Below are 24,929 nucleotides of genomic sequence, written 5' to 3'. Positions count from 1 at the left end.
AAATCCAGGATGAGAGCGACCAATCCCAGAGGGTACTAATGCCCACACACACACACACACACAGCCACACAAACACTTTTGGAGTCCCTTAATGATCAGACACATAAATGATGAATGAATATATCAATATGAGAGTAGAGTAGGTTAGTAACAGAGAGACAAGGAGATGCAGGGAGAAAGAGATGTAAGCATTAAGTGGTTTGGAATATAGAGCCATCACTTGGATTCGACTTCTTTAACAAAGCAGAAGCTAATGTATTAAAATAAGAAATGAAGATAACCTTGGTGGTCACGGCTTGGCTTTGGCCAAGCTTAATAATTTATTGGCTGTGTTGAACTAAGTACAATCTAATCTGTGGCGACCTCATATTTCTGAACTGGTCATTTCAATCGAGGTGATTAGATAATGCATGAAGCTACTGGGTGATTTCTTTTTTCTTCTTTTAGGGTGAAGAGCAGTGCTGACTCACTGTCACTTGCTAAAATATGGATGAAGATGCCCAAAACTTGAGTGCAACCATGGTTTTTGAATGAGTCTGTATTTAGATGTGGACACTAAATTTAGAGTTAAAACTGCATTTTTCTTCTAACCCATAAAACTCTGATGTAGATTAGATTTTTTCTAAACTTTAGTTAATGTTGGTTTGTCAGACGGATACGTCATAATTTCCTAATTATAGCAGGTCCGCTGGGTTCGGTGAGAAAAGTCCGACAGCTCAACATGAGGTCCGATTAAAAGGTTAAAAATAATTTTTCTTTAGAAAAGGATTTAAATGTGGTAACTTGTCACGCATCTCTGGGACGCTTTCAGAGAGGCTTTCATTTTTAATACTGCTGCTTGGAGTCTAGTTCTATTTCCATACTTCCATATCTGGAATTTCACCACAGAGCTCAAACTTGTGCAGAGACGACAAAGATTGCGGAGTGTGATGACAGCTGGGTCTCCGGTTATGCCCGAGCAGTTTCCAAACCTAAAGATGGTACGTCAGTTTAAGGTCACCCCACACAGTGAGACTGAAGGCTGAGTTTTCCTGCAAGGTCCTGAGACGCCTGAGCAGGTGCACTCGGTGATCCGAACAGTAATACGTGGAACTGTGTGACGGCGTACGCCGCACTGAAGAGGCACAAGTTTTTTGCCACCACAACATAATCATCGCTCACCACCCTTCCCACTCACCAGACTTGGCTCCCTGTGACTCTGTCAGTTTGCCCGAGATAAAAATCAAATTGAACAGCTCCCATTTTGACACACTGGAGAGGATCCAGCGCGCATCGGCGACGCACAAGCGCGAGGGACAGAACGAGACTTTCAAGGAGCAATCTTAAAATAGCAGCCGCGCTGAAAACTGGTCCGGAGGTGCACGAGAAGACAAGGACTGCACCTCATATAGTCTACGACAGAGTAAAATAGAGAGCAGCAGCAAATCTATACATGAACCATCTATCTATCTCTATATGAAAACATCAAAACAAATACCAAACGTGGTAAGTTTTCTTTTAATCCTATGCCTGATACTGCAGTTGTATCCTTTCCTTTACTGCACTGGGGAATGAGAGCATAAGAAATGAAGTTACTGTACACTACTGCAACAAACTGAACACGTTGACACAAGAACTATAAAGAATATAACTATAGAATAAAAAGGCCGATAAGATTAGAGTTCATCTTAACAGCTGAACTATAAAGACATTCAGCTTTACCATCCTTTGACACTTAGGCTGTATGAGGACACGCTGTGATACTGACTTTAATAAACTGCTTTCCCACTTTGTTGCAAATGTATTCCAGCTATGGAGGGAGGCTAATCTCCACGTTCCACGCACATGTACTACCCTGCACCATCAACTACTTCACGCGCCCCTTAACAACTCTACTGTGTAGGTGTAAATGGTTTTATCAAAAGAGATCTTCTGGCTGTTTTAAGAAATAATGATGCTACTGACAATTATTCATGACCACTTCCCTCTCAGACCAAAGTTTTCATTATATTCCTCGCACATGATCATTGGTAGAATTTCAATGATGCTCACAGCAGCCCTGCATAAATTCAGGCCTTCATTTGTTTCTTGAGTAGTGCTTCAGAGCCAGAGTGACAGTCACACCGTTGAGAATCAGCGCCGAGGGGGAACGTGTCTAGCAATAATGAGGATATTTGTGCAGATAAAAAAAGAAGGCAGTCTGTAATCATTTCCAGGTAGATTTATGGTCACGGAAAACATTATCAATATCTCAGATACCTTGAGAAGGTTGCAAGAGGACAAGAACTCAACAGCTAAGAAACAAAAAGCTGAAAAACTTAAAACAAAAAGGAGAAAAAGGTTAATGAGGAGAGTAGTTTTTGTTTGCTGTATTGTTTCAATAAGACCAAATTCCACAGCTGTGTGTGGCTTGTTCAGATGACTGCACAGAGTCATGGCTTTTTTTCACAATACTAACCTGACCACTTTGGACTGTGTCCCAATAATATCGCTCTCCAAATCCAGTAGGTGTTGGTGGTTCCGGAGCCCGGTCAGCCTCTTCAGCCTCAGCAGTGCCACGCAGAACTGAGCTCCCATCTCCTCCAGCTCTCTGGTGCCGATCTGAAGACCCTGGAGAAAACGCTAAATGGTAAATGGTCTGCACTTACACAGCGCAGTTCTTAGTGGTTCTACAAAGTGCTTTAAAATGTGTTTCTCAATTATCCATTCTCAAACACACTCCAATGACGGCAGTGCTACAGTGCAAGGTGCTCGGCTGTGATAGCGGGCGACTTGGGGTTTGGTGTCTAACACCAGGGAACTTTTGCAAGTGGAGAGGGTTGGGATTGAAGCACCAACCGTGAGATGACTGGACAGCCCACTGTACCTCCTGAGCCCAAGATTTTAAACTCGATATGTTCACCAGAAAACAAACTAAAAACTCACACACATACTCGCAAGTACTTTCAATATACTGACATATTCAAAAATAACTGCAAAGGTCAGAGTGAAATCTAGTTTAAAATGACTGCTGTGGGTTTTCTAAAGCTGCTCTGGAGCCTGGGGATAGAGTCATTGTCCAGCTTCAAACGCTCCAACTCTCGCTGCGGCCAAGCACTTGGTAAGAAAACTTTTCATGTGGAGACATGATCATTTATTTCATTTTCAGGGACACACATTCAAACGCATATGCACCCCTTCCTACACCCACACAAAGTTTGCACAGTTCATTCGTACAAGCAAATGCAAACTCACACAGGGACACACTAACCTTCACCTCACCCTGAATCCCGACCCCTCCAAAAAACCCTTCATGTTCTTTCCCTCCCCCCAGAGCAGAACAGAAGGAGGAACATCTAAACTTGGCCACAGACATATGCAGCCACAAATCAGGAGACATTAGTTCCTGCACATCTGGACAAAAACTTTCATGAAAACCAGTAGGGGTCTTAATCAGAGCCAAAATGGCATTGTGGGACTCAGTGTTAGATGTTGACATTGGCAGGGATCAATAGGAAGGAAGTCAGCTGGGATGGAACACCATGGAGTTAGAAAGAAGAAAGGGAGGCAGCACAGTCAAAAAGGGAAGAAAGAGAAAGGACTGAGAAGAAGCAAAGACAAACAGCACCGCAGCTCCACCTGGTGGGCATGCAGAGGAGCAGAGGGGCACCTCCCTCTGAGAAAATGACAAGCTTGTTCAAAAGAACATTTTCATTTCAGGGTCATTACTCTAAGCTACAATAAAATGCCCAAGTCTTTTATTTGTCCATACAATGGATGGGTACTGTTAAGATCTTACCTGCACTCTTATTGCTGGATTGCACATGTGTTAATGTAAAATATAATCATAAGTTTTACACATTGCCAACCTCACCAGAGTAAGCAGGTGGGGCTGTTTGGTACTGTGCCTCAGGTGCCAACAGCTGCAGTAATCTCCCTACAGGCAAATGTTTGAATAACTATGAGCGATTATTTAATTATCACTAAATTAACTGTTGGCTGGAGCTTTTCATTAAATAGGAACATTAAAAGTAGTGATTTAATTTGAAGTGGAAACAACTGTATTTTTCTGCATGGGTGCAACTCACTGCTCTGCTTATTATAAGAACACTGTGTTCGAAATTCGTTCCAGAGGTGGGCGGCACCTGCTCAAATGAAACTATTTCTTCACAATCAGTGAATTTTCATTAAATGTAGCAAAAGTTAGTTTTGAACAGCCTGTCCCATCTACATGACAGGACAGCACAGAAGTGTTGTCATGAGAGCAGAGCTCTTACAGCTCTGTTAAAATGAAGTCTAAATTGTTATTATGCTAGATAAAGACTGACTGTACAGTAGCACTCTTTGTCTAGTATTGGTACCAATTTAATACAAGTGTTCGGTAGCAATCCATACTGAATAAACAAATATACCCAGACCTTATATTTGCCCTGATCACAGCCGCAGAGCGTGCTCTCCATTGTATAGCTGCGTTGCACTCCGATCTCTCGCCAGACAACCACGCGGGCGGTTGCCTCTTTGGAGCGCTCCACAACAAAACTGCAGCTAGCCATGCTGAAGGCTGGAGCGATTTGGGACAGGATCTTGGGAAGGGTCTGAAGAACATATAAAAAGTGTTTTAGAAGTCTGAACGTCTTTGTGTAGGCGTGTGTGTGTAGGCGTGTGTGTGTGTGTTAGGGGTGCAGATGATTAAATAAAGAAAAACAGGAATCGATAAAAGCTAGTTATGCAAACCCCCAAATTTGGGGTTTTCATTCCCAAATGCAGACAAAAACATTTTGATGTTACCAGTTTGAACACAAAATGTGGAAAAACAAAAAAAAAAAACTTATTTTGTCTTTGCAAAATGAGTTTAAACCCATTTGAATATGTTTATTAAGACATGGTGACAGTGTTAAAGAAAGTCAACAAACAGAACAGGTAACATTACAAAGATGTACTTACTAAAATCAATATCTTAAATGTGTTGTCTATGTGTTGGTGTAATTATAAGTCGACTGATGGCATGTCTTTTCTGGAGTAATACGAGCACAACTTAATAATGGTGATTCAAATTCAGCCCAATTAATATCCACTGATATGTTAACTGTACTTTCAGAAACTGGGCAAGTATGAGAGAAGTTTGTGTGTACTGCTGGCATTCACCCTGTATCCAAGGTCCTCGTGCAAGTCGCTCGATGTAGCACTGATATTGGACTGCCAAACTGTCTCCTTTACGCTGCAGCCGTACATGAACACATTCTTCTTCCTGGAATGACCGTGGTAGTCGCAAAACACCTGTGCATTCACACACATGCACACACATACACGGAAAAGAAGTACATTGAATCGTTTTTTTTAACCATGACACTGAGACTCGAGTTATAAAATAACGACTTTCTCTGGTCAGTTTGCAAAGAATAACAGCCTCACCCCTCTTTGTGCCTTTAACTTGCCACCCATTGCAATATACCGGTAAATAAAATTATATGTAGCAGAGAGGCCAGCACAGGGTTTAGTTTATGATAACTATATGTGTAATAAAACTAATGCAGTTATTTACAGATGTTAAGTTCAGTGAAATCTAGTGAAAAAGCAGCCAAACAGAATGTGCAGCTGGATGGAGAAAAAAAAAATTGTGTCGCAAAGTGGAAAACGCCCCTAGAGTAATTCCAGTTAATTAGAGGTCATACCAGTGGTGCCCTCTGTATGTGTGCAAGGTACTGCAGCAGGCTCTTAGTGTGGTAGATGGTGGGGTGGAGCTCAGGATTGGGATTCTGCCACTGGCGATTCAAATCCTCCCCACTCAGAGAACAACGATGACTACAGCAGAAAGGAGATGGCAGAAGAGGGGAAGGATACAGAGTGGAGCACAACAGAGCAACAGCTAGAGAATCCTTCAAGACAACATTTGATGTGTGTTAACGTAAAGCTGTGGCCACCGTGCAGGCGCCGGCCCGGCAGAGTGTGTGTCGTTGGTGTGTATACTTGAGAGTTATGAGCGTGCGTTAATTTAGTTCCATTTCTTTTTACTCACTTCCCATTTATAACTCCATCAGGGTTGAGCATGGGCACTATCTTGAAGATGTAGGCCTCCCTCAGGCTGGCTGCCAGTGGGCTCGTGCCCATTAAGAATTCCAGCGTGCCCTTCATTACCCAGCTGGCATTGGTCTCTCCGGGGTGCACTCTGGCAGACAGGAAGATCAATGGACGGTTCCCTGAAGAGCGAGAAAGAAAAAAAAGTGCAACACAAACATGAGCACAGGGAGATGGAATGAGAAGGAAAAATCTTCAATTTAAAGTTTTTTCATCACAGAAAAACAAGATCAGTGCAGTGCAAAGCTATTTGGAAAATAAGAGTATGCCCTGATACCTCAAGGCTGTTTTACTGTAGTACTAGTCATTTCTATCAGTTACTGGGGAGGTTTTTCAATTAAAGGACCCAAAGAAATTATCGCCAACTAATGACAGATTACTTGTGATAAAATAACCTCACGTGGATCAAAAATCTACCTATTAACAGACCCTGAAATAGTTTTATCTGCTTAAATAGGCTACAAGATACTCAAGGAGATTCATAAAAGCAAGTAAGTTGGACTTTCAGGCTCAGTTTACTTTGTTAGACAGACTGCTCCCAGCAGTCAGGAATAATCTTCATTCTAAGGATGACAAATTAGGTGTATCTGAAAGACTGTTTTAGGCGATGGTGAGTCGAACTAGAATTCTTCCTTATAACCATTTTAATCAGAGTGTCTGGCAATGAAACACTTTGGACTTCTTTTACATACACATGATTCCCATTATTGTGATTTTGTTGCGCATTTGACAATTTTAATTGGATAACTCAATGATTTCAACTTTCTACAGCCCAAATAAGTTTGAACTAACTTTGTTTCACCAGAATAAACCTTCAACATCAATACTTTCCACAAGTTCCTGAGTGCAAACAAAATAATGAATCCAGCCGTTTGCAAAATCTATCGACTCCAGATTTTTCTGACATTTAAAACCACACAGCACTGCTTCCTTGACATTTATTGCCAACTCTAGAGAGAGCTATATAGCTTTAACCAAATAACTTTAACTAAATCTCCATATAGATCTACATTTATTTACTCACTAAATTGACAGATGTGATCATTTGAGTTGGACTCGGGCATGGCAGTGATGGTAAGAAGGGGGCAGGTGTTCCCCCCTAGGGTTTCGCACAGCACGTCCTGTCTCAGGTAGATATGAGGGGTCCTCAGTGCCTCCAGTTTGGCCAGGTGCATCTGCGCAAAATGACAAATTGCAGCTTTTAAACCCACTCCCATCCACAGCTTCCATTTGAACCCTCAGAGCTTTTGGATGTTTCTATTTTTACATGTTATGGTTGTATTATTCTACTGGCTATTTAATGAGCTGATCACAATTAAGTGATTTAGATTGGGTTTAACTGCTGAAGTAATTCCGTGAGGCAGCTCTAGACATATGCAAAAAAAATGTAATGTACCTATTCTCTTGATAAGTGACTGAGCGTAGACTGAGAGCTAATAGTGGTCTGCATCAGGGTTCAGATTACAGGTTTGTGATGTAGCAACAAAGGAAGAGTGATAATTACTGTACGAGCGCATGCTAAGACTCATTTCAGTATTCTTGAGGTTACACATGTCTTCTAGTGCTACAATAATACCTTGAGCGTAGAGTATGTATAAGGGTAATGATAGGCAAAGTAGCAGACGTCATCTTTATGGCTGAAGGTTGTGCTGAAGGTCAGAGTGAAATACGATTTTCCTTTCTGACCACCGGCTGCGATGGAACTCCTTGCAAAGTGATTCCTACGAGAAGCAAGAACACTTCGTGAGTATCTGTTGAACGCCAACAACACACACACTCTAGTTCTTCATTAGAGATCTCTGCATAATCTTTGCAGGACAATACATTACATTTTTCATAAGTTATGTTGATTTGTGTGCTAATATAGGAAACTAGTAAACGTGGAATCACAGTCAAAAAACACTTGAGCAAGTACTGGAAGCTATACTAGAAGTTGTAGTATGGAATGACTACCTGAATCCACTGGATGGCACTGCAGTTATTTTTATAATAAATATGCCTGGCCTAATGTGAGCTGTGGAAAACTAACCAAAAGAGAAAGTTATAGCTTTATTATTTCAGATGTTGCATGAAGTGAAGACACCTGCTGTGAAATATTATTTATGCTTCACTTGATTTAAAGAATGGATTAATATATATATTGGAATATTCAGCATATATTTCAATTCAATGGTATGGATATAAGACATTGCAGGGGCCTGTGAACACTGTTAGAGATAGAAAAGCCTTTGGATGTCACCTGGTGCTTGGATATATGTCCACATTTAGTTTCTGCTAAATTCATTTTGATTAGCCCAACACCTCTTGAATGACACTAGTCTCTCATTTACCTGAGTTTCTTTTAAGTTTCTTTCACCCTTTTCCTAAAATTTACAGTTAAGATGAGACAAAAGGTCATAAACAGGTTTGCTCCTGCTGTTAATTTATTAGAACTGTCAAAGCAAGGTCTCTCCTCTGGGGTGAGGCGATGACTACACTGTAAATCCTAGTTTTCTCTGAAAATATACCTTATAACTTTTGTCGCTGTAGCTATAAAATATATGATCAAATGCACTCAGTGGCTACCATATTAGGTACATCTTGTGAGAATCAGGTTGGACCACCCTTACTTCTTCATGATGGAGATTTTGGTTTATATTGACATGATGGTGTCACACGGGTGCTGTACATCCATGACGTCAATCAGTTATTCCACCACATCTCAAAGGTGCTCTATTGGACTGAAATCCTGTGACTGTTGAGGTCATTTGAGGGCAGTGAACTCATTGTCATGTTCACTTGTTATAGACTATTAAAGCTTTATGTGCGTTATCCTTTCAAAGGTAGCCATCAGAAGATGATCATAAAGCTATGGACAAACAACAATACTTTAATTATTCTCCAAAGGGCCCAAAGTGTGCCTAAGAAATCCTCAACTCCTACACCTTTACACCACAAACCACAAGCCTGAGCAGTTGATATAAGCCCAGACAGATTCATGCTTTTATGTTGGTTATGCCAAATTCTGAGCCTACCCTCCGAATGTCGCAGCAGAAACTGAAACAGATCAGGCAAAGTTTTTCCAATCTAACATTGTCTAATTTTGGCGAGACCATACAAATTTGAGCCTCTGTTTCCTGTTCTTAGCAAGTGGCTCCACATGTGGTCTTATCTTGCTGTGGCCCACCTGCGTCAAGGTTCAACATGTTGTGCTTTCACAGATACTCTTCTGCACACCGTGGTTGTAACAAATGGCTATTTGAGGTAATTTTACCTTCCCATCACACTGAAGCAGTGTGGCCACTGCCCTTTGACCTGTGGTATCACGGCATTTACACCCAGAAAAATGCTGCTCACTGGATGGATGGATGGATAGATGGATAGATAGATAGATATCTATCTATCTATCCATCTATCCATCTTTTTTGGGTTAGAGACAGCTGTGTGTGAAAATCCTAGTAGATCAGCAGTTTCTTAACTACTCAGACCAGCCTGTCTTGTACCAACAACTATGCCATGTTCAGAGTCACTTTTCATCCTGATTCTGATGCTCAGTTTGGTCGTCTACATGCCTAACTCCACCAATCTGCAGTGTGCTATGTGACTGTAATAACAAGAAAAAGTGCATCTAATAAAAGCAGCAAGTCTACTCTTGCTTTAGAGCATTTGATTTTCTGCTCAATTTTGCCCATTTCACTACAATATGATTGCACCTACTTGTAGTAACAGATGTCTGTTCCCGTTCTAACCCAGCGAGGTCTGCCACTGATTGCCTCCTGCACAGAGTACATCAGCACCTGCATGCCTACACAAACAAAGACGCACAAACAGGGAGAAAGCCCAAACACAAAATAAGTCAAACTGTGCTGTGCAAATTCTCAAGCAAATTACAGTCAAATTTTGTTGCTGTGCCTTTAATACAGTCTAATTCCATTTCTGCTGTATAAAAATCTTTGGACTGTTATTCTTCTCACCGTAGTTGAACTGGCTGTTTGACTTCTCACAGTTAATGATGTTGAAACGGTAGGTGGTCCCAACACGCATCCCACTCACTTCTAAGTAAAACCACTGGTGGTAGTGATTACTGTTGATGTCTGAATTCAGCACAAGGTCATATTCATACCTGAAAAGATACCACAGAATAAACTCTAAATATGAGCCCGAACATCATCAACCATAAAAAAAACTCATCTAGACCATTTTAGGCATTTAACATTAGTGAAGTCACACACGGCTTACCACAGAGTGGTGTCTGTAACACTGTATACTCCATTGAGTATTAAGTACTTACTTTCTAACTTGAACTGCCTTTCTGAGGTTACCAGACTCAAACTGAGAGTTAAACTTCAGTGATTCACCACTGTCTTCAATAACAGGGCAACTGAAACATAAAAATTAATATACAGTAAACGGCACATCTCTAATTATAAGGAGAAAAGTAGCTTTTGTTAGTACCACTTAACTGCAAATGCTCAATAATGGAAACAAAATTCATAATTTTACATGAGTTTAACCCTAATTGATAAAAAAGATTTAAGGCTTACCTGGGAATGTCCAAGTCATAAACCACTTTATCCAGGATATCATTCGGGTGAATCAACCTCTCAATGTCCTGGAATATCTTAGATCTGCAGCGCAACACCCAAAAAGAAACTGTTAACAGACTAAAAGGATAAATATTCTTCAATTGCTTATTAATAAGGATGACCTCTCACCTCTGTACACCATAAACTCTTTCCAGAAGGGGCTCCTTAAAAGTTGGGGCTACATGGCCAAAGTAGTCTGGGTAAGCCACTTCAGCATACTGTGGGACAGAACGTGTCCCCTTCACCATCTCCACATATAGGTCAGGGTCATGCAGCGGGAGGAGGAGGGCTGTGTCAGGAACCTCCAGAACCGCTCCTTCCCCTCCCTCATCCTCAGCACCCTCTGATCCACAATCTGAACCTCCTCCTCCCACGCGACGTGTAGCGATATCCCCCAACAGCAGAGGTGACTGTATGTGTCTTGTAGCACTGACTGGGGATCCCTCTTGTTTCACTCCCTTTAAACCGTCCTCTACATTCAGAGCCCCTTTGTCTTCTAGAGAGACACAATCCAGTGCATGCGGTAGTCCCTGTTCTATCATCTGGCCTTGAGGAGAATGCATGGAGGAGGATAAGGTTGTATGCCCATCTGGGGTAGGAATGTGAGTCTCCTCTTTTTTGTCATGGTCCTTGGTGAGGTGGATCGTGTCCAGTTCTAGAGATGCTAGAGAAGCAGCGGGGGTTCGAGAGGTGGCAGAGGCAGGTGGCTGTGTGTGTTGTCCTTTGATAGAGTTCCAGATCTCCTGAGAGGCTGGTGTCGCCATGTGCTTTGGGGACAGGGCTTGAGCTGTGGGCACTATGATTGGACGAGTGGATCGAGCTGAGGATGATGATGAAGAAAGGGGTCCTGATGAAGGAGTAGAAGAGGCACCTTTTGAGCCTTCAAAGTTATACCCCTGCAGGAACAATATATTGTAGTTAACAGCTCATGCATTGAAGAATGTCTAGACCAGACTGCTGCCTGTCAGCGAGTAGGATTTTTAGTAAATATTACATGTTCAGTCGACACCACAAATATAATAAATAACACAATTTTGTTGAACTCTTGAAATGTGATAAACAGACTGACACACGGACACATATGCAAACTTTTAGGCACCTACCCATCATGCAATATCAACACCATGCAAGCACAGAGTCAAGGTCTTAAAGAACTATGAGGACCATGGAGGCGTGTAGAAAATACTGACCTGAAAGTCTTCAGATAGTTCCAGAAAGAATCTCTCATATACCCTCAATTCCTCGAATGGACGACCAGGGCTCTTTGTGGGATGCAGCTTGTTCAGGTCAGTCTCTATGTCATCGTTCTGATTGACAGGAAACAAAGGAAGAAAAACTTCAAATTGCCTGTTATACATTTGTATTTGCTCTGTCAAGACAGCTCCAATCTAGTTCTTATGAGGTTCACCAGATATGGGTGACAAAGTGATTTCAGCATTCAAAAATGGCTGGTAAATTATGACTGCCCTCTACTGGAAATTTAGGAAAGTTCCGATATCAATGACTAGGTATGACTCATGAAAATGTACGATTTTGTGTTTCACAAAACTAACAATGATATTATAATTTCCAGTGCTATCAAAGTTTAATTGTGAATCTAATATCACATAGAGGCAATATGCTTGCCATAGTGAACAAGTGTACCACATGTTAGTGTACTGTTGTCATGTGAAATGTCCCATATGCATGCAAGTATTTGGTATTACCAAAGTGCGATGAGCTTTCTCGTCCTCTTCATTGTCAGTATCAGTTTCTGCCTCCGTCTCCTCATTATCGTCACTGTCATCCACCACATCATCCACTGGGTACAACAAACATACGCAGAAATTATTCCCCTGACATTTCTGTTTGTCTTTTGCCCACGCTGGGGGAGAGAGAGGAGGGGGGCTTATTATTTCTGAAAATGTGAAAGAGGCCAGCACATGACCAGAACAGCAGTCCCCCCCAGAGGATTCTGGTCAATGAGTTGTAATGCTATGCCCAGAACAGAGGAAATGTTAACAAAAAGATGTGAGCAGCCATGGTCAAGAGATGGGTGATCAAGAGAAAGAAGAGATTCTGAGCACGTTTCTTCAAATACAAATTCAAGAGCTCACCGACATGTTTTCAGGAATATAAACGAGTCAGCACCAATCGATGCTGTAATAACTAATGTATATCACTGTTTTACAGTGTTCCTGTTTGATTCTGCACTCTGCAATAAACCAAAAACGGAGGTAGTATTTGGTAACCTTCTTTTTAAAAAATACAAATACGAACAGTGCTACTTGGAAAAAAAAAAAAGAATGTAATAGAGCTTTTTTTATTTAAAATTTTAGTTGAGACTAAAGGCCCTTACACACCGAACGTGTTGTGTAAAAACAAAAGAAAATTCAACATTTTATGAATCTGAATTTGATGTGTAAAATATATAAACACAGAAGGTGTTGCATTTTTACAAAAAAAATTCATCCTCAAAAAAAGGACTGTCAAGAAAAGAAAAAAAAAAGAAAAGTTGAGCTGATGATGAGCTGGCCCTGATCTTCCAAATGAAGAGAAGGAAGATTCTGGTTCATCCGATTCTCACGAGAACACAGCAGCAGGGAGAGTATTATGGTTTGGTCCAGGAGTGGAAGCGGTATCACAGCCGCGTTTGTTTGTCAGTGGGGCAGTTTGAAGTCTTGTTAGCAGAGTTGGAATCACATATGAGGAAGTACAGAAATCATTTCAGAGAGCCACGTTAGTCGGAGTACTGTTCGGCTGTGTGTCTGAGGTAAAATCATATTTTTTTTAAATTATTTCAATGTCGTTGCATATTCAGAATCAGAATCAGCATCAGAATACAGTACAGCTTTGGATTTGAGCTATGAATGCACTTGTTGCCAATGACCAGAGATCTGATTATTTGGATCCGAAACATCAGGAAAAATTGAGATTGGTTCAAAGAAATAAGTGTTTCAACTCCGTCGAGTAAAATTATTTGGTCCGTTTGAATGGCTGCTTTAAGAAAAGGTCCAAAAAATATATTTCTAACGCATAAAACATTTACACAATTTTACGTGTCTGTGAGACAGGGCCTTATGAGAAAAGAAAAGAAGCTCAAATGTTTCATCGCGCAGCCTGTGGACATGATGTAGGAAGCAAATTAGCTGTGTTAAATGCAAGAACATACAGTATGTCTACTAGTGGGAAAGCAAGACTATGCAATGTGCTCTTTATTACCAACACATGTCATGTGTTAGTTTAGTCAAGTATGACGTGAGCTGAATGAGAAAGAAATAGTGAATCTGTATAATCTGAGGGTTACGTACGTCTTACCCTTCTTTAAGGGCTTGTTGCTGAGCTGGTGACTTGTTGTTCCTGTAAGGCACATTGTGTGCAGCAGTGTCATGAATGTTGTCATTAGCCATTTAGTATTATCTATCCGTCTGTATGGTATAATGTGTTGAATCTAGCAGTTAGGACAGCAATTTTAAAAAAGTGCCCGTACTGTATAATCATAGATGGAAGGCGTGCACATACACAGTGACAAGCTGGGCCACACGCTTGTGAACTCTGTGCGTGTGTGTGTGTGTGTGTGTGTGTGTGTGTGTGTGTGTGTGTGTGTGTGTGTGTGTGTGTGTGTGTGTGTGTGTGTGTGTCCTGAACTCTCACCCCCAGGAGGCTGGCTGTACAGCTGTGCCACAGGTCCAACTGGAAGTACATGAGGCAGCTGGTAGTGGAAAGCTGATTTAATGGTAGGAACAGGCAGACGGTTTTTAGGAAAACACTTCCTCATGATGAGACTCGAAGTGTTGATCAGTGGATCCAGAGTTCGCACCGGCAGACACTCCTAGAAACAAAGCCACAGAAAAATCAGAGAGCAGCTCAGACCGAAACCTGTGTATGTGTGAAGTAGTTCTGTTTTGCATGCTTTAACTTCTTGTCATTCACATGCAATTTTCTTACTCACGGTAGATGTGTTGTAGAGGATCCTCATGCCATCGGCCTCTATGAATGCCTTTCTCCCAAGTTTGATGTTGGTAATATTCCTGAGGCAGACCAGCAGCCCTTTGCGAATCAGCATGTGACGATGACGTGCGTCATTGCGATGCCAATCCAGGTACAGAGCCAGCAAGGCGGGCACATGACTGCCGTCCACTGCACGACGAGCGTTAGTTTCTGAAAAGGGAAGTGAAACAAGAAGCGAAACCACTGCTACATATCACTACATATCAAATGTGTGGCGGGACAGAAGAAGAAAATAAAAGCAGTAATAAGCATACAGTATATAGGAGAAAGTCACGTGACACTAAAATTTAAGTCTATGTGGAATGATCTATTACACTTTGTGCTCCAGAGCAGAAAAGACAATAAGTGAAGTACAGGCAAAGGATTAAACAACACTAATTAAGGACCACTGAGCTGTTTAATGCTACAAACTTAAATTACTCACGGGATTTGAGAAGTGCTCCAAGTGCATCCAGAGCTACCCTGTTGATTTAAAAACAGAAAAGATGGGGTAAGCAGTGTGTCCAACAAATATGACACAACTATGGCCAGAGGCATATGAATGTGGCTGTTTCAGGGCTGCAAAGGAGCCAGCATTGACAGTTAGACACTCACTTGAGCAGGCTGGTGTTCTTCTTGCTGTATGGTGCTATAATCTTGAACATCAGTTCCACTACTCCATTCTTGCCCAAAGAAATTGCATTCACCGCTATTACAGTAGAAATCAAAATCAAGCACAACTTAGAAGTAAACACAGCCAGTTCAGTTTAATTATTTTTTATCAGCTGCTGTCTGGGATTCTGTAGTATTTTTTGGGACTACTTTGCTGGAACTTCATTAGAGATTATAATATATACTGTGAGAGTTTACGGGGACTTACAGTTGGCCGAATAAACCCTGAGAACCTGCAGGCAGGGCAGAAGGAGTTTGGCATTCTGTAGATTCTGTTTGATCAGGCTGATGGTGACGTTCAGAGCTCCACTCAATCGGGCCTTCACACCAAACTTTCTGTCTGGACACACACAGGGTCCAATGTCCCAGCTCAGTAAATAAACAATAGAAACTTGATTTTTCAGTACCTTTCCTCTATTTTTGTTTCTGAACAGAGGACTTGTTATCAGTTTTGCTTGTTGTTGTTTTTCTGCAAATGGCTTAAAGTTTTTTCATTTATCCACTGAACACTGATAGCAAAGGCAGTGAAAACAGAACACTCACAAGGACATCATCGGTGTACAACTTCAACATACTTTTTAAATAAACATTACACATGTGGTGTCAGCAAAAACTTTTCATAATTTAAATATAACACTCTTCATTTACAAGCATGATGCCCAAAGCAAAACAAAAATAAGACAAAAATACAATCACTGGCTCATCCAGTCTGTGCGTGTGTTGGACTGCGACATTACCTTTTGGGCCAACCTTGGCTAAGAGCGAGTGAAGCTGTAGCATGAGCTCCTCACTGGGAGGCAACTCTTTGCTGGCAGAGGTCAGGATCTGGAATAATATTCCTGTTCCTCCTTTGGACACAAACACTCCCATCCTGCGACCCCTGCCTGAGACAGAAAAGGATTGAGAGCATGAGAACCACATGAACTAGATACTGTAATTATTAATCCAATCAAAAAGTGTAATTTAACACCACGTAACAATTTATTGGTAACAAAAATCAAAAAGTTCACATGTTTAGCAATTGATTGTGTTGTTAGAGCATGAACAAACTCGGTGAACAAAAAAAAGAAGAAAAAAAACTCCACTCACCCACAGTCAGCAGCTCACTAAGAATATACAAGATGTTCAGGGTGGTCTGAACGTCTCTGCTGTTCTGTAACAGTCACAAATAATACATTAGTTAAAAATTATTTGCACGGTAAATCTGAGAAATTTGTGTAATTACCTTGATGTTACTCTACATAAGTGTGAAATCTAATTCCAAATTGAATTCAGGGAACAAGGTGCTAGAAAATTGAGTCATAATGCAAGTCAGGTTGTGAAAAACTACACACACCCTTACTGCATCTATAGGAATTAAGAGGATAAGTAGCAGCCAGGTGCTTGGTCACAGAATCTCTATAAAAACAGACATTTTTGGCAGTTTGCTGGTCTGGAGTATCCAGCTGTGTGTTTAAAAAAGATGTCAGCAATCATCTTAGAAACGACATTGTTGCTGTCCATCACTCTGGGAAGGGTTACGTGGCCATTTCCAGATAATTAAAAGTCATTTAAAGTCCTTCATTCGTCAGTGAGAAAGATTTTTCACAAATGAAAAGCATTCAAAGCAGCTGCCATTTTTCCCAGGAGTGGACGTCCAAGGAGATTCACCTCAAGGTCAGACCATCTAATGCTCAAATGATCTGAGTTGATCTGAATGTGATCTGAACTGTCTCTGCAGGCCTCCGTTAGCACGTTAAATGTTAAAGTTCATAACAGTTCAGCTAGAAAACAGACTGAACAAGTGCAACGTGTTTGGAAGGGTTTCCAGGAGAAAAACCGCTTCTCTTAAAAAAAGGACACAGTAACATTCTTAGGTTAGCAAAGTCGCATCTGAACAAACCACAAGACTTTTGGAACAACGTCCTTTGGACAGATGAGGCGTAAGCAGAGATGTTTGGCAGTAATGTGCAGCACCATGTTTGGTGAAAACTAAACACAGCATATGAGCACAAACAGGTCATACCAGCTGTTAAACATGGTGATGAAGGGGGTGATGATTTGGACTTGTTTTGCAACCACAGGACCGAAGCACCTTGCAATCATTCAGTGGAACATGAACTCCTCTGTACCAGTACGAAGGATTCTAGAGTCAAATGTAAGGCCATCTCTCTGACAGCTAAAGCTGGCCCAAACTGGATCATGCAACAGGACATTAATCCCAAGCATAACAGCAAATCTACAACAGAATAGCTGAAAAAGAAAAGAGTCAAAGTGCTGTAATGGTCCAAAGTTGAGACCTCAATTTGACTGAACTGCTGTGGCAGGACATAAACGAATGCAAACAAACCTCAATGACCCAAACCAATGTTGTGAAGAAGAGTGAACCAAAATTCCTCCACAACAACGTGAGAGACAGATAAAGTCATACAGAAAACAATTACTTAGTTATTGCTGCTAAATGTGGTTCTATAAGCTCCTGAATCATGGGGTTTACTTAGTTTTTCACACAGTGCTTCTGCATTATGATTTTTTGTTTTTGCAAAATAACAAAGCAACTTTTTTAATGATGTGTTCTGATATGTAAATCCTTAGAACTATATTATATACATGACTGTATGACAGTAATATCTTTTTAAATGATTTTAGAATAACTTTCTTAAACATTATTGATCACTTAGATTGACAAAAAGCTCTCTTCAACAAGTCAGTAACAATTGAAATGCATAAGAACTCAAGTGTTGTTTGTGAACTGACCTCCAGTGAAGCCAGGATGACTTCCATGCCGCTGGAGCCTTTGGACATGACCTCTTTTCCACTCTTCTCTGTAATGCACAGCAAAGTCAACATGAACACAAAAGTGAAGGCTAACAGATTTGCACTGCAATTTTTGATTTTTTTTGGAAATCACAATGTAATTTATACTGGAGTATGTAAAAACATCTAGTTTACTCAGTTAGAAAACTCCTGCAACTCTCAGTGAGTACAAACTCCATCTTTAAGGCACATTTTACAACCATGTCCTCAACCAGTCTTTGTTTATATACTGACCTGCTCAAGAACAGCTGAAAGGGGTGACAAGGTCTTGCAACAACCCCTACTCTTTCTTCATCTTCCCACCTCTTTAAATCCACACCCTATGTTTGTCCTGTTATTTAGGAGCTGACAGATTCCTGACCTCTAAAAAGGACAGTATTGGTCCTGTCCTGAATACAAAAGGATAATCAAGTACAAGTATTCGCCTTTGCAAAATGCTCTCTGTAAACCAACAGCAGAAATTGTAGATGATTACAAATATAGAAATAAATGTCTTGAAATTGTATCTCAAAATGTGATACATACATGCCAAATACTTTGCATATCTGAGGACCCATTCACATATACAAGTGCTCTGGAAAGTAAAGCAGTAACCTCTTGTTTCTGCTATGCCAGACCTTTTAAAGCACTTCAACACCAACCCCACTAAAGAGTAATGAAGGGTCACACAAGGGCAACTGTATTGTTTGAATAATGATGATTAGTTTGTTTATATAAGAATCCTATAAAATAAACTGAACTTCGAGACTGAACAATCACCATTCATTTCAACTGTAATTTTTAGTCTGTAACAGCTGACAGTGAAAAATTATCACACATGAACTGAAATGCAATATACCGCAACTCTCACTCTACCCACTCAAAGTAATATACATACGTATGTGTGTGTGTGTGTGTGTGTGTATATATATATATATATATATATATATATACTTTAAATTTTACTCAAGGTGTTCTGAACTGTACCTGGTGTGTCCAAGGAAACCACAGATTGATGGTGTCTCCTGGTGTAGCGGTACTCCATTTGAGGATAAAAAGTTAAGAAGCTTTACATGAAACAGTGTCTATTTTCCAAAAGATCCCATTGAGGCTTCCACAGGAGTACTAAAACTGATTCAAAAAGCTTAACTCTTTGACACCTCAAATCATGTGTTGTCAAAGATTGAAAATCAAGGCTTTTCACTAACTCCTCAATTAGTCAGTCCAAGCCTCCTACTTTTCAACCGTACCTCTAACTCTGCCCTCTGAGTCAGAGCTCTCTGAAGCTGGTAATCAGCCCCTCTTCTGCCTTGATACCTGAAACTAATCCACAGACAGCTCCTATAGACATCAGCATAAGACAACTCTGTTTATGCAGAGGGGGTGGATGATACATTACCACCAAATGAAAACAGACACTACAATTCCCACAGGATCCATGCAATATGGAGAAAATTCAAAATTTCATTCATTTTGCAGTAAACCAAATGTCCAAAGGTACAGTATGTGGAGTAATTATCTTCCTTTTCCCTTTTAAAATTATTTCAAGAGATGACATTTTGTCTGCCCTTACAGCACCTGACATTCCCTTGTTCTTTCTCATGGTATTTCTTGACTGCCTCTTAAGCTCCTGAGACCCTGAACTTGAGACAAGAGTACAGCAAAGTCCATCCTGGGGTGTATAGTTACTGCATGCAGGGTTACAGACCTCGGCGCTTCCCTCAAACCGACGTCACACTCATACACATTTCAAGTTGAGACTGCAGGCATGGTGTCACGGACAGCCAAGCAACAGGTGACAGAGGAACAGCTGATATTGCATGACTGATAGAGTCACAGACAAGCCTTTCCACTGTGCCCATCATTCATGATAGATTAGCGAGGACTTTGCTTTGAAGGAGGAAGCAACAAGTTACGGAAAGACAAAAGGTGAAATTTAAGAAAAGTAAGAGAGAAGAAGTAGTTGGAAATCACATCATGTCATGATTCAGCAGAATTTCTCAAAGGAGGAGGGGACTGACAAGCACTGAAAACCAGTAACTTAAAACTGTGCTACAGGACAACATTAGTTTATTATAATTATTATTAGTAGTAGTAGTAGTATTATATAATTATACTACTACTAATATTGTTATTATTATTATTATTATTATGTTATTATAAGTAAAAACAAACAAATCTTGCAAAAGTTGATTTTTTTGCAAGATAGCATTTATTTGAAGATTGTGGGTTTTTTTTAAAGGTTTATAACTTTACCTTTGTAAAGGTTAGAGGTACGATTTTCAAATACTAAATGTTGTAAACACAGGATCAAAAGCCTCTGTGAGTTTGTTAATTAAGCAAGTCCTTTAATTTTTAATTGTTACAGCAGCAGAACAATGCTGTTTGCTTTTTGTTTTTTTAATTAGCTCCTTGCTAACAGAGACGCACTCATGTATCAGTGTGTCCGACACCTGGTGTGCCACCTTCTTCCGTTATGAGATCTTCGTCTCCGTTTTCCTTTCAAGGAGTAATCAGAGAATGGGGGTCACATCTTGACTGTCAACAAACTACTGCATCTCAATTTACACAACAACCACACTTTAAGTTTTCTACGAATTTGGGAATTTTCCCCACAACCTGAAGCTAGGCATCAAGGCATTTGTGAAATGTACAGATGGGTTTGAGAGGAAGAAATGTACTTAATAAATGGACAATAACTCTGATTCTGCTGCATTTGACTGAAATACAAATAAGAGTTCTTTAAAGCTTTCACACAGATCTTTGCCTTTAAGTCTTAAAACAATAACAACCAACTCTTCCACTTGGTCATTATAGTTCCACTGAAAAGACTTCGAATGGTACAAACTTAAAAATGATGTACATTTAATAGAAATTAAATGTTCAGAAACTGATTGATTTACAGCAAGAACCAACAGAAACCAATTAAGTCTTAAGATTAAATCCAAACAGTTCCAACAGCTTCTGCTGATAACTTAATCATTTTGCTGCAAACCCTCCATCTGTACAAAGACCAGATGTGTTTGAACACACTCTAAAACTGTGCCCTCTGACACATTAGGCATATCTACTCATTATCATTCCCATCCATGGTTATTGTAATAAAGATTTCTCAGCTAACTGTAGTCATATTGTGCTCTGGCATTGGGCTCATTTTGTGGGATCAGCCAGAGACACTTATTGTGTTAGCACCTTCAATTAAGCTGTTAATCTTATAAATGTGGGTGCATGCACATTATAAATACATTTAAATACATCTTAAATGCTGTTTAAACTTCATATTTGAGGCCAAACTTTTTCTAGAATTGAAAGAAATGATTGTATCAGTTATGACTGGTGCGTCTATACATACATGACCATTAAAATAAAGGTTAGGGTTGTATCCTCATTCATTTTAAACACGAGCTTTAAAACAGTTGCACAAACAACTGCCCATTAGCAAGACTTGCATCCTGGAACTAAATATACTACTTTGTGGTTGCGTCACTATTCCAACAACTAAAGATGCAGTTTACAGACATGTACTTGTCTGTACATGTTCATACATGTCCAACAGATATACTGAAGATCTTCCAGATAATTACTGGGAGTTTTAAAAAAAGTGATTTCACAGGAACCTTTGACCTCCTAATTCTAAGCATCTTATCGCGAGTCCAAGGGAACATTTGTAGCAAAAATATGGAGGTGATCAAAAACCTCTGATCAATAACGTCGAATACTTGCTTACACAATCCAAACGAATCACTTCGCAAATTGCAAGGAAATGCTGTTTTATAACTTGTTACAGTGCCTGAATATTTTGCAGCTGTTTCCACTGCCAGCAATGCAATTCAAGGCCAGGACTGCTCACTGAGATCGCACTTGGCTCAAGATAACAAAACTATACCGGAGTTCAGGAGATTACATGTATCACTGTGCATGTTTACACACATTCTTACCCTGTGTCTGTATGAGATGAAGGATCTTTGTAGTGACCTGTCTTGCTGTTTCGACATCCCTGACCATGGCCTCACCATTCATCCTTTCCAGTTGGCCCAGGAGCATCACTATCCTGGAGTTACTGGGAACCCTTGTAACAAATAAAATCAGTTTTTACTTTTAGAACAATGCATCCAACAGGATAATTCAGTCGTATGTTGATTTTTTTTAAACATACAACAACAACAACAACAAAAAAACAACAAAAAACACACACACAGGATGATCAACTGTGCCCTCAATTATGGGAAAAGGCTAATGTTATTAATCACAAGGTGCAGTTGGCACCGGAAAACAAATGTAAAGCATGATCTAATATGTGCAGTGACCTCATATACTCACACTGAGTCAAGTGTGTCTTTGGCCACTTTTAGAAAGCATCCAATAAAAACAGCCTTTTCCATGTTACTTTTAGCAGTGCCGGTGATTACAAACTGGCAATCTATGACTATATGACTCTAAAATTCATTTATTAAAGCTTTTCAACAAAGCTGTCTCTTTGTGTTTCACTTCATTTCTGGAGCACTGATCCGTCCTCCTCTTATAATCTTAGCGCAGTAGCACTCAGCTGGAAACTCGAGGTTAGAGGTCCGTTGTTGGTACAGCAACGGCAAATACTGGACAGAGAATCAAGACCCTGATTCTACCCAGGGGAGCAAAAATGTCTTATATGTCCTTATAAAGACAGAGAGAGAAGAAAGGAGAGAGACAGAAAGTGTATGCTAAATACAGAATAGCAAAAAATGTCAGGAGTGAGGGAAGAATAGTGTATAAACAGAAAAAGGAAAACACAGAACAAAAAATAGAAAGCCTAAATTAACATACTACATTAATCACTATGACGAACACAGACACACACACAAAAAAAGATTTTGGAAAGCCAAAATACACCGAAGGTTTTTCAAAGTATATTGCCTCAGCATTAAGGACAGCTGTTATTTTCAGTCTTGACATATCGAATGGCTGTTTCAAGCAAGGTCCGCTAATTATCTACCAGTCACTGCTCTGTTGCACAAGAAGAAAAGCAGGGTCAAACCCTTCTGCGAAGAGTCTTAACAAGGTAAAACAGAACAAAAGTGGAAGTGCATCATAACACTAAAGTCTCACTGAGACAGAGAGAGAGGGCACGAGAGTGTGAGTGTGAACAGATGGCAGTGACAGAGCAGCTTTCAATCAGAAATACATGCACAAACATCACAAACCCCATGCCTGTTTGTGTTCACATCTGTAATGACATTTTTATTTGCTTTCTGAATGCAAATCAACTCACCCCTTCTCTGTGGCCATTTTGGGCTTGTTCATTTTTACTACATCAACATTTCAAGTCATCTGCAAGTGAAAGAACATGTAGATTAGATATGAAGAGGAAGAGGTTTTCAACACCATTCTAGAAACAAGCATGTCAACCTTTACCCCACTGGACTCCCTCTGTTGCAGCCAGGCTTGCTACTATGCCAAACCATTTCACAGAAAAGTTAAGTGTCCCTGGCTACAGTGTACGCATGCCTCGTGAAGTCACCCCACAGACAAGAAGCTGTCAACTTAGGGGACACACTGAGCAGAGAAGCCATTAGTCTGCAAATATGCAGCTGCTCCGCAGCAGACTAAAAACCTGTCCTCTGTGTATCTGCCCAGCAGTGCATGCTGGGACCACCTGGGGGACACATTACCTCTCAACTGATTTCACACAAAACAAAAGGAGCTGTTCAACTCATCTCAGATATCCACACAAAACAGTCGCAGTCAAGGTAATGTGAGCACAAGGATTTGAAAGCACGTTAAACAAGTCAACTTAGTGCGGTATCATTAACCGAAACGGATGAGCAGGTGAATCCAAGAAGACTGGACGAGTTAGTGTGCTGCACTTTCAAAACAGAAGCATTTATGGGCTGAGATAAGATGGGTCACAAACATGTGTTAGAGCGTGGTCATCACTGGTGCCTAATGCCATTTACTCCATTGTTTTTAAACACAAGGGAGTTTTGTAATAACGTTATAATGTGCTAGAAATGTCCACACTAAAACACTTCATTACTTTAGAATTGAAGGTAAATAAGTAAAAAACACCTTTACTCCTTAACGAGACTTTTGCAAAGCTTACATGCCCATCACCCGTTTTACCAAAAGGATAGAGCCTTATCTAAGAGTGACAGCACAATCTATGGTCACGCCTTTGTTACAAACCGGCTAAAGAAGAGCAAAGATGAAACTGGAGGTCAGACCATATACACGTTTAAAATTTGCTCAAGCAGTTATGAAATCTGACATGTTATAGAGGTCAGCTTACACAAGACTGCTGTAAACAAGTCGAAATAACCCTATAGAGCTACTTCACAATCCCCGATCCAAAATCCTTTAAGAAACCAGGGTCATTGCTCTCATTGCACCAGCTCATGGGGGGTTGTCATGTTAGCGGGTTATTGGTGAAAAGGCAAACAGATAGGCAAGCCTCTGTACGGTACATGTTTACAAGATGCTAAGTCAGACAACCTAGCTGAAGCTGGTGGCAGCTGCACCTGCTGGGCTAGTCACTCATTAACGACTGGCTGTCTGCGCCAGCAGGCTAGCTAACTGAAGAATATGCTAACAAAAACAGCACACAGTAGATGTTAGCTGAAGCAGTGGTTCTTTAGAATAGCAACACAAAAGAGAAGCTGTACAAACCTGTATGAAAAAGGAGCTGTTGTCCCGTTTAGGGTGGAGGACTAGTTGCGAGATAAGAGGCGACAGCTACTGTGCTCCTGAGCGTTGAAACGCCCTGATGATGATGAGATGAGAACAGACACAACTAGTGAGCACCGCGAGAGTGGTTACGTCTTTGCGCGTGATGTAAGCGGCATTTAATGCTACGATATGAACATCGTAAATTAGCTCACTGAATCCTTAAAACTCAAAAATCGTTTTATATCATCACTGGTCTGGTTTTAAGCCATAAGC

General features: G+C 40.5%; 1 protein-coding gene across 8 annotated transcripts in view; it reads right to left on the bottom strand.

Annotated features, from left to right (window-relative positions):
• Positions 1–24,927, bottom strand: part of agtpbp1 (ATP/GTP binding carboxypeptidase 1) — a 32,410-nt gene extending 7,483 nt beyond the window's left edge. For 3 of the 8 annotated variants that reach the window (XM_040031654.1, XM_040031650.1, XM_040031651.1), the window contains exons 1-26: positions 24,657–24,927; positions 23,263–23,321; positions 21,953–22,083; positions 17,976–18,043; positions 16,329–16,392; positions 15,977–16,123; positions 15,448–15,579; positions 15,183–15,276; positions 15,013–15,050; positions 14,530–14,738; positions 14,232–14,409; positions 13,896–13,937; positions 12,305–12,399; positions 11,789–11,905; positions 10,728–11,494; positions 10,557–10,640; positions 10,304–10,393; positions 9,987–10,135; positions 9,730–9,817; positions 7,610–7,754; positions 7,058–7,208; positions 5,975–6,155; positions 5,631–5,760; positions 5,104–5,235; positions 4,377–4,553; positions 2,438–2,589 (exon numbers count right to left, since the gene is read on the bottom strand). In XM_040031654.1, coding sequence (XP_039887588.1) covers positions 2,438–2,589; positions 4,377–4,553; positions 5,104–5,235; positions 5,631–5,760; positions 5,975–6,155; positions 7,058–7,208; positions 7,610–7,754; positions 9,730–9,817; positions 9,987–10,135; positions 10,304–10,393; positions 10,557–10,640; positions 10,728–11,494; positions 11,789–11,905; positions 12,305–12,399; positions 13,896–13,937; positions 14,232–14,409; positions 14,530–14,738; positions 15,013–15,050; positions 15,183–15,276; positions 15,448–15,579; positions 15,977–16,123; positions 16,329–16,392; positions 17,976–18,043; positions 21,953–22,083; positions 23,263–23,294 — 3,593 coding nt within the window. In that variant the 5' untranslated portion in view covers positions 23,295–23,321; positions 24,657–24,927. Of the gene's footprint in view, positions 1–2,437; positions 2,590–4,376; positions 4,554–5,103; positions 5,236–5,630; positions 5,761–5,974; positions 6,156–7,057; positions 7,209–7,609; positions 7,755–9,729; positions 9,818–9,986; positions 10,136–10,303; positions 10,394–10,556; positions 10,641–10,727; positions 11,495–11,788; positions 11,906–12,304; positions 12,400–13,895; positions 13,938–14,231; positions 14,410–14,529; positions 14,739–15,012; positions 15,051–15,182; positions 15,277–15,447; positions 15,580–15,976; positions 16,124–16,328; positions 16,393–17,975; positions 18,044–18,269; positions 18,425–19,001; positions 20,131–21,952; positions 22,084–23,262; positions 23,322–24,656 lie in introns of those variants that run through there. The other 5 variants (XM_040031652.1, XM_040031657.1, XM_040031656.1 and 2 more) reach the window with 4 other exon arrangements.
• Between the last annotated feature and the right edge of the window lie 2 nt (positions 24,928–24,929).

The sequence above is a fragment of the Simochromis diagramma genome, unplaced genomic scaffold, assembly GCF_900408965.1.
Source record: "Simochromis diagramma unplaced genomic scaffold, fSimDia1.1 OVJJ01000284.1, whole genome shotgun sequence".
Classification (NCBI taxonomy): domain Eukaryota; kingdom Metazoa; phylum Chordata; class Actinopteri; order Cichliformes; family Cichlidae; genus Simochromis; species Simochromis diagramma.
This window is presented reverse-complemented; position numbering and strand designations above follow the sequence as displayed.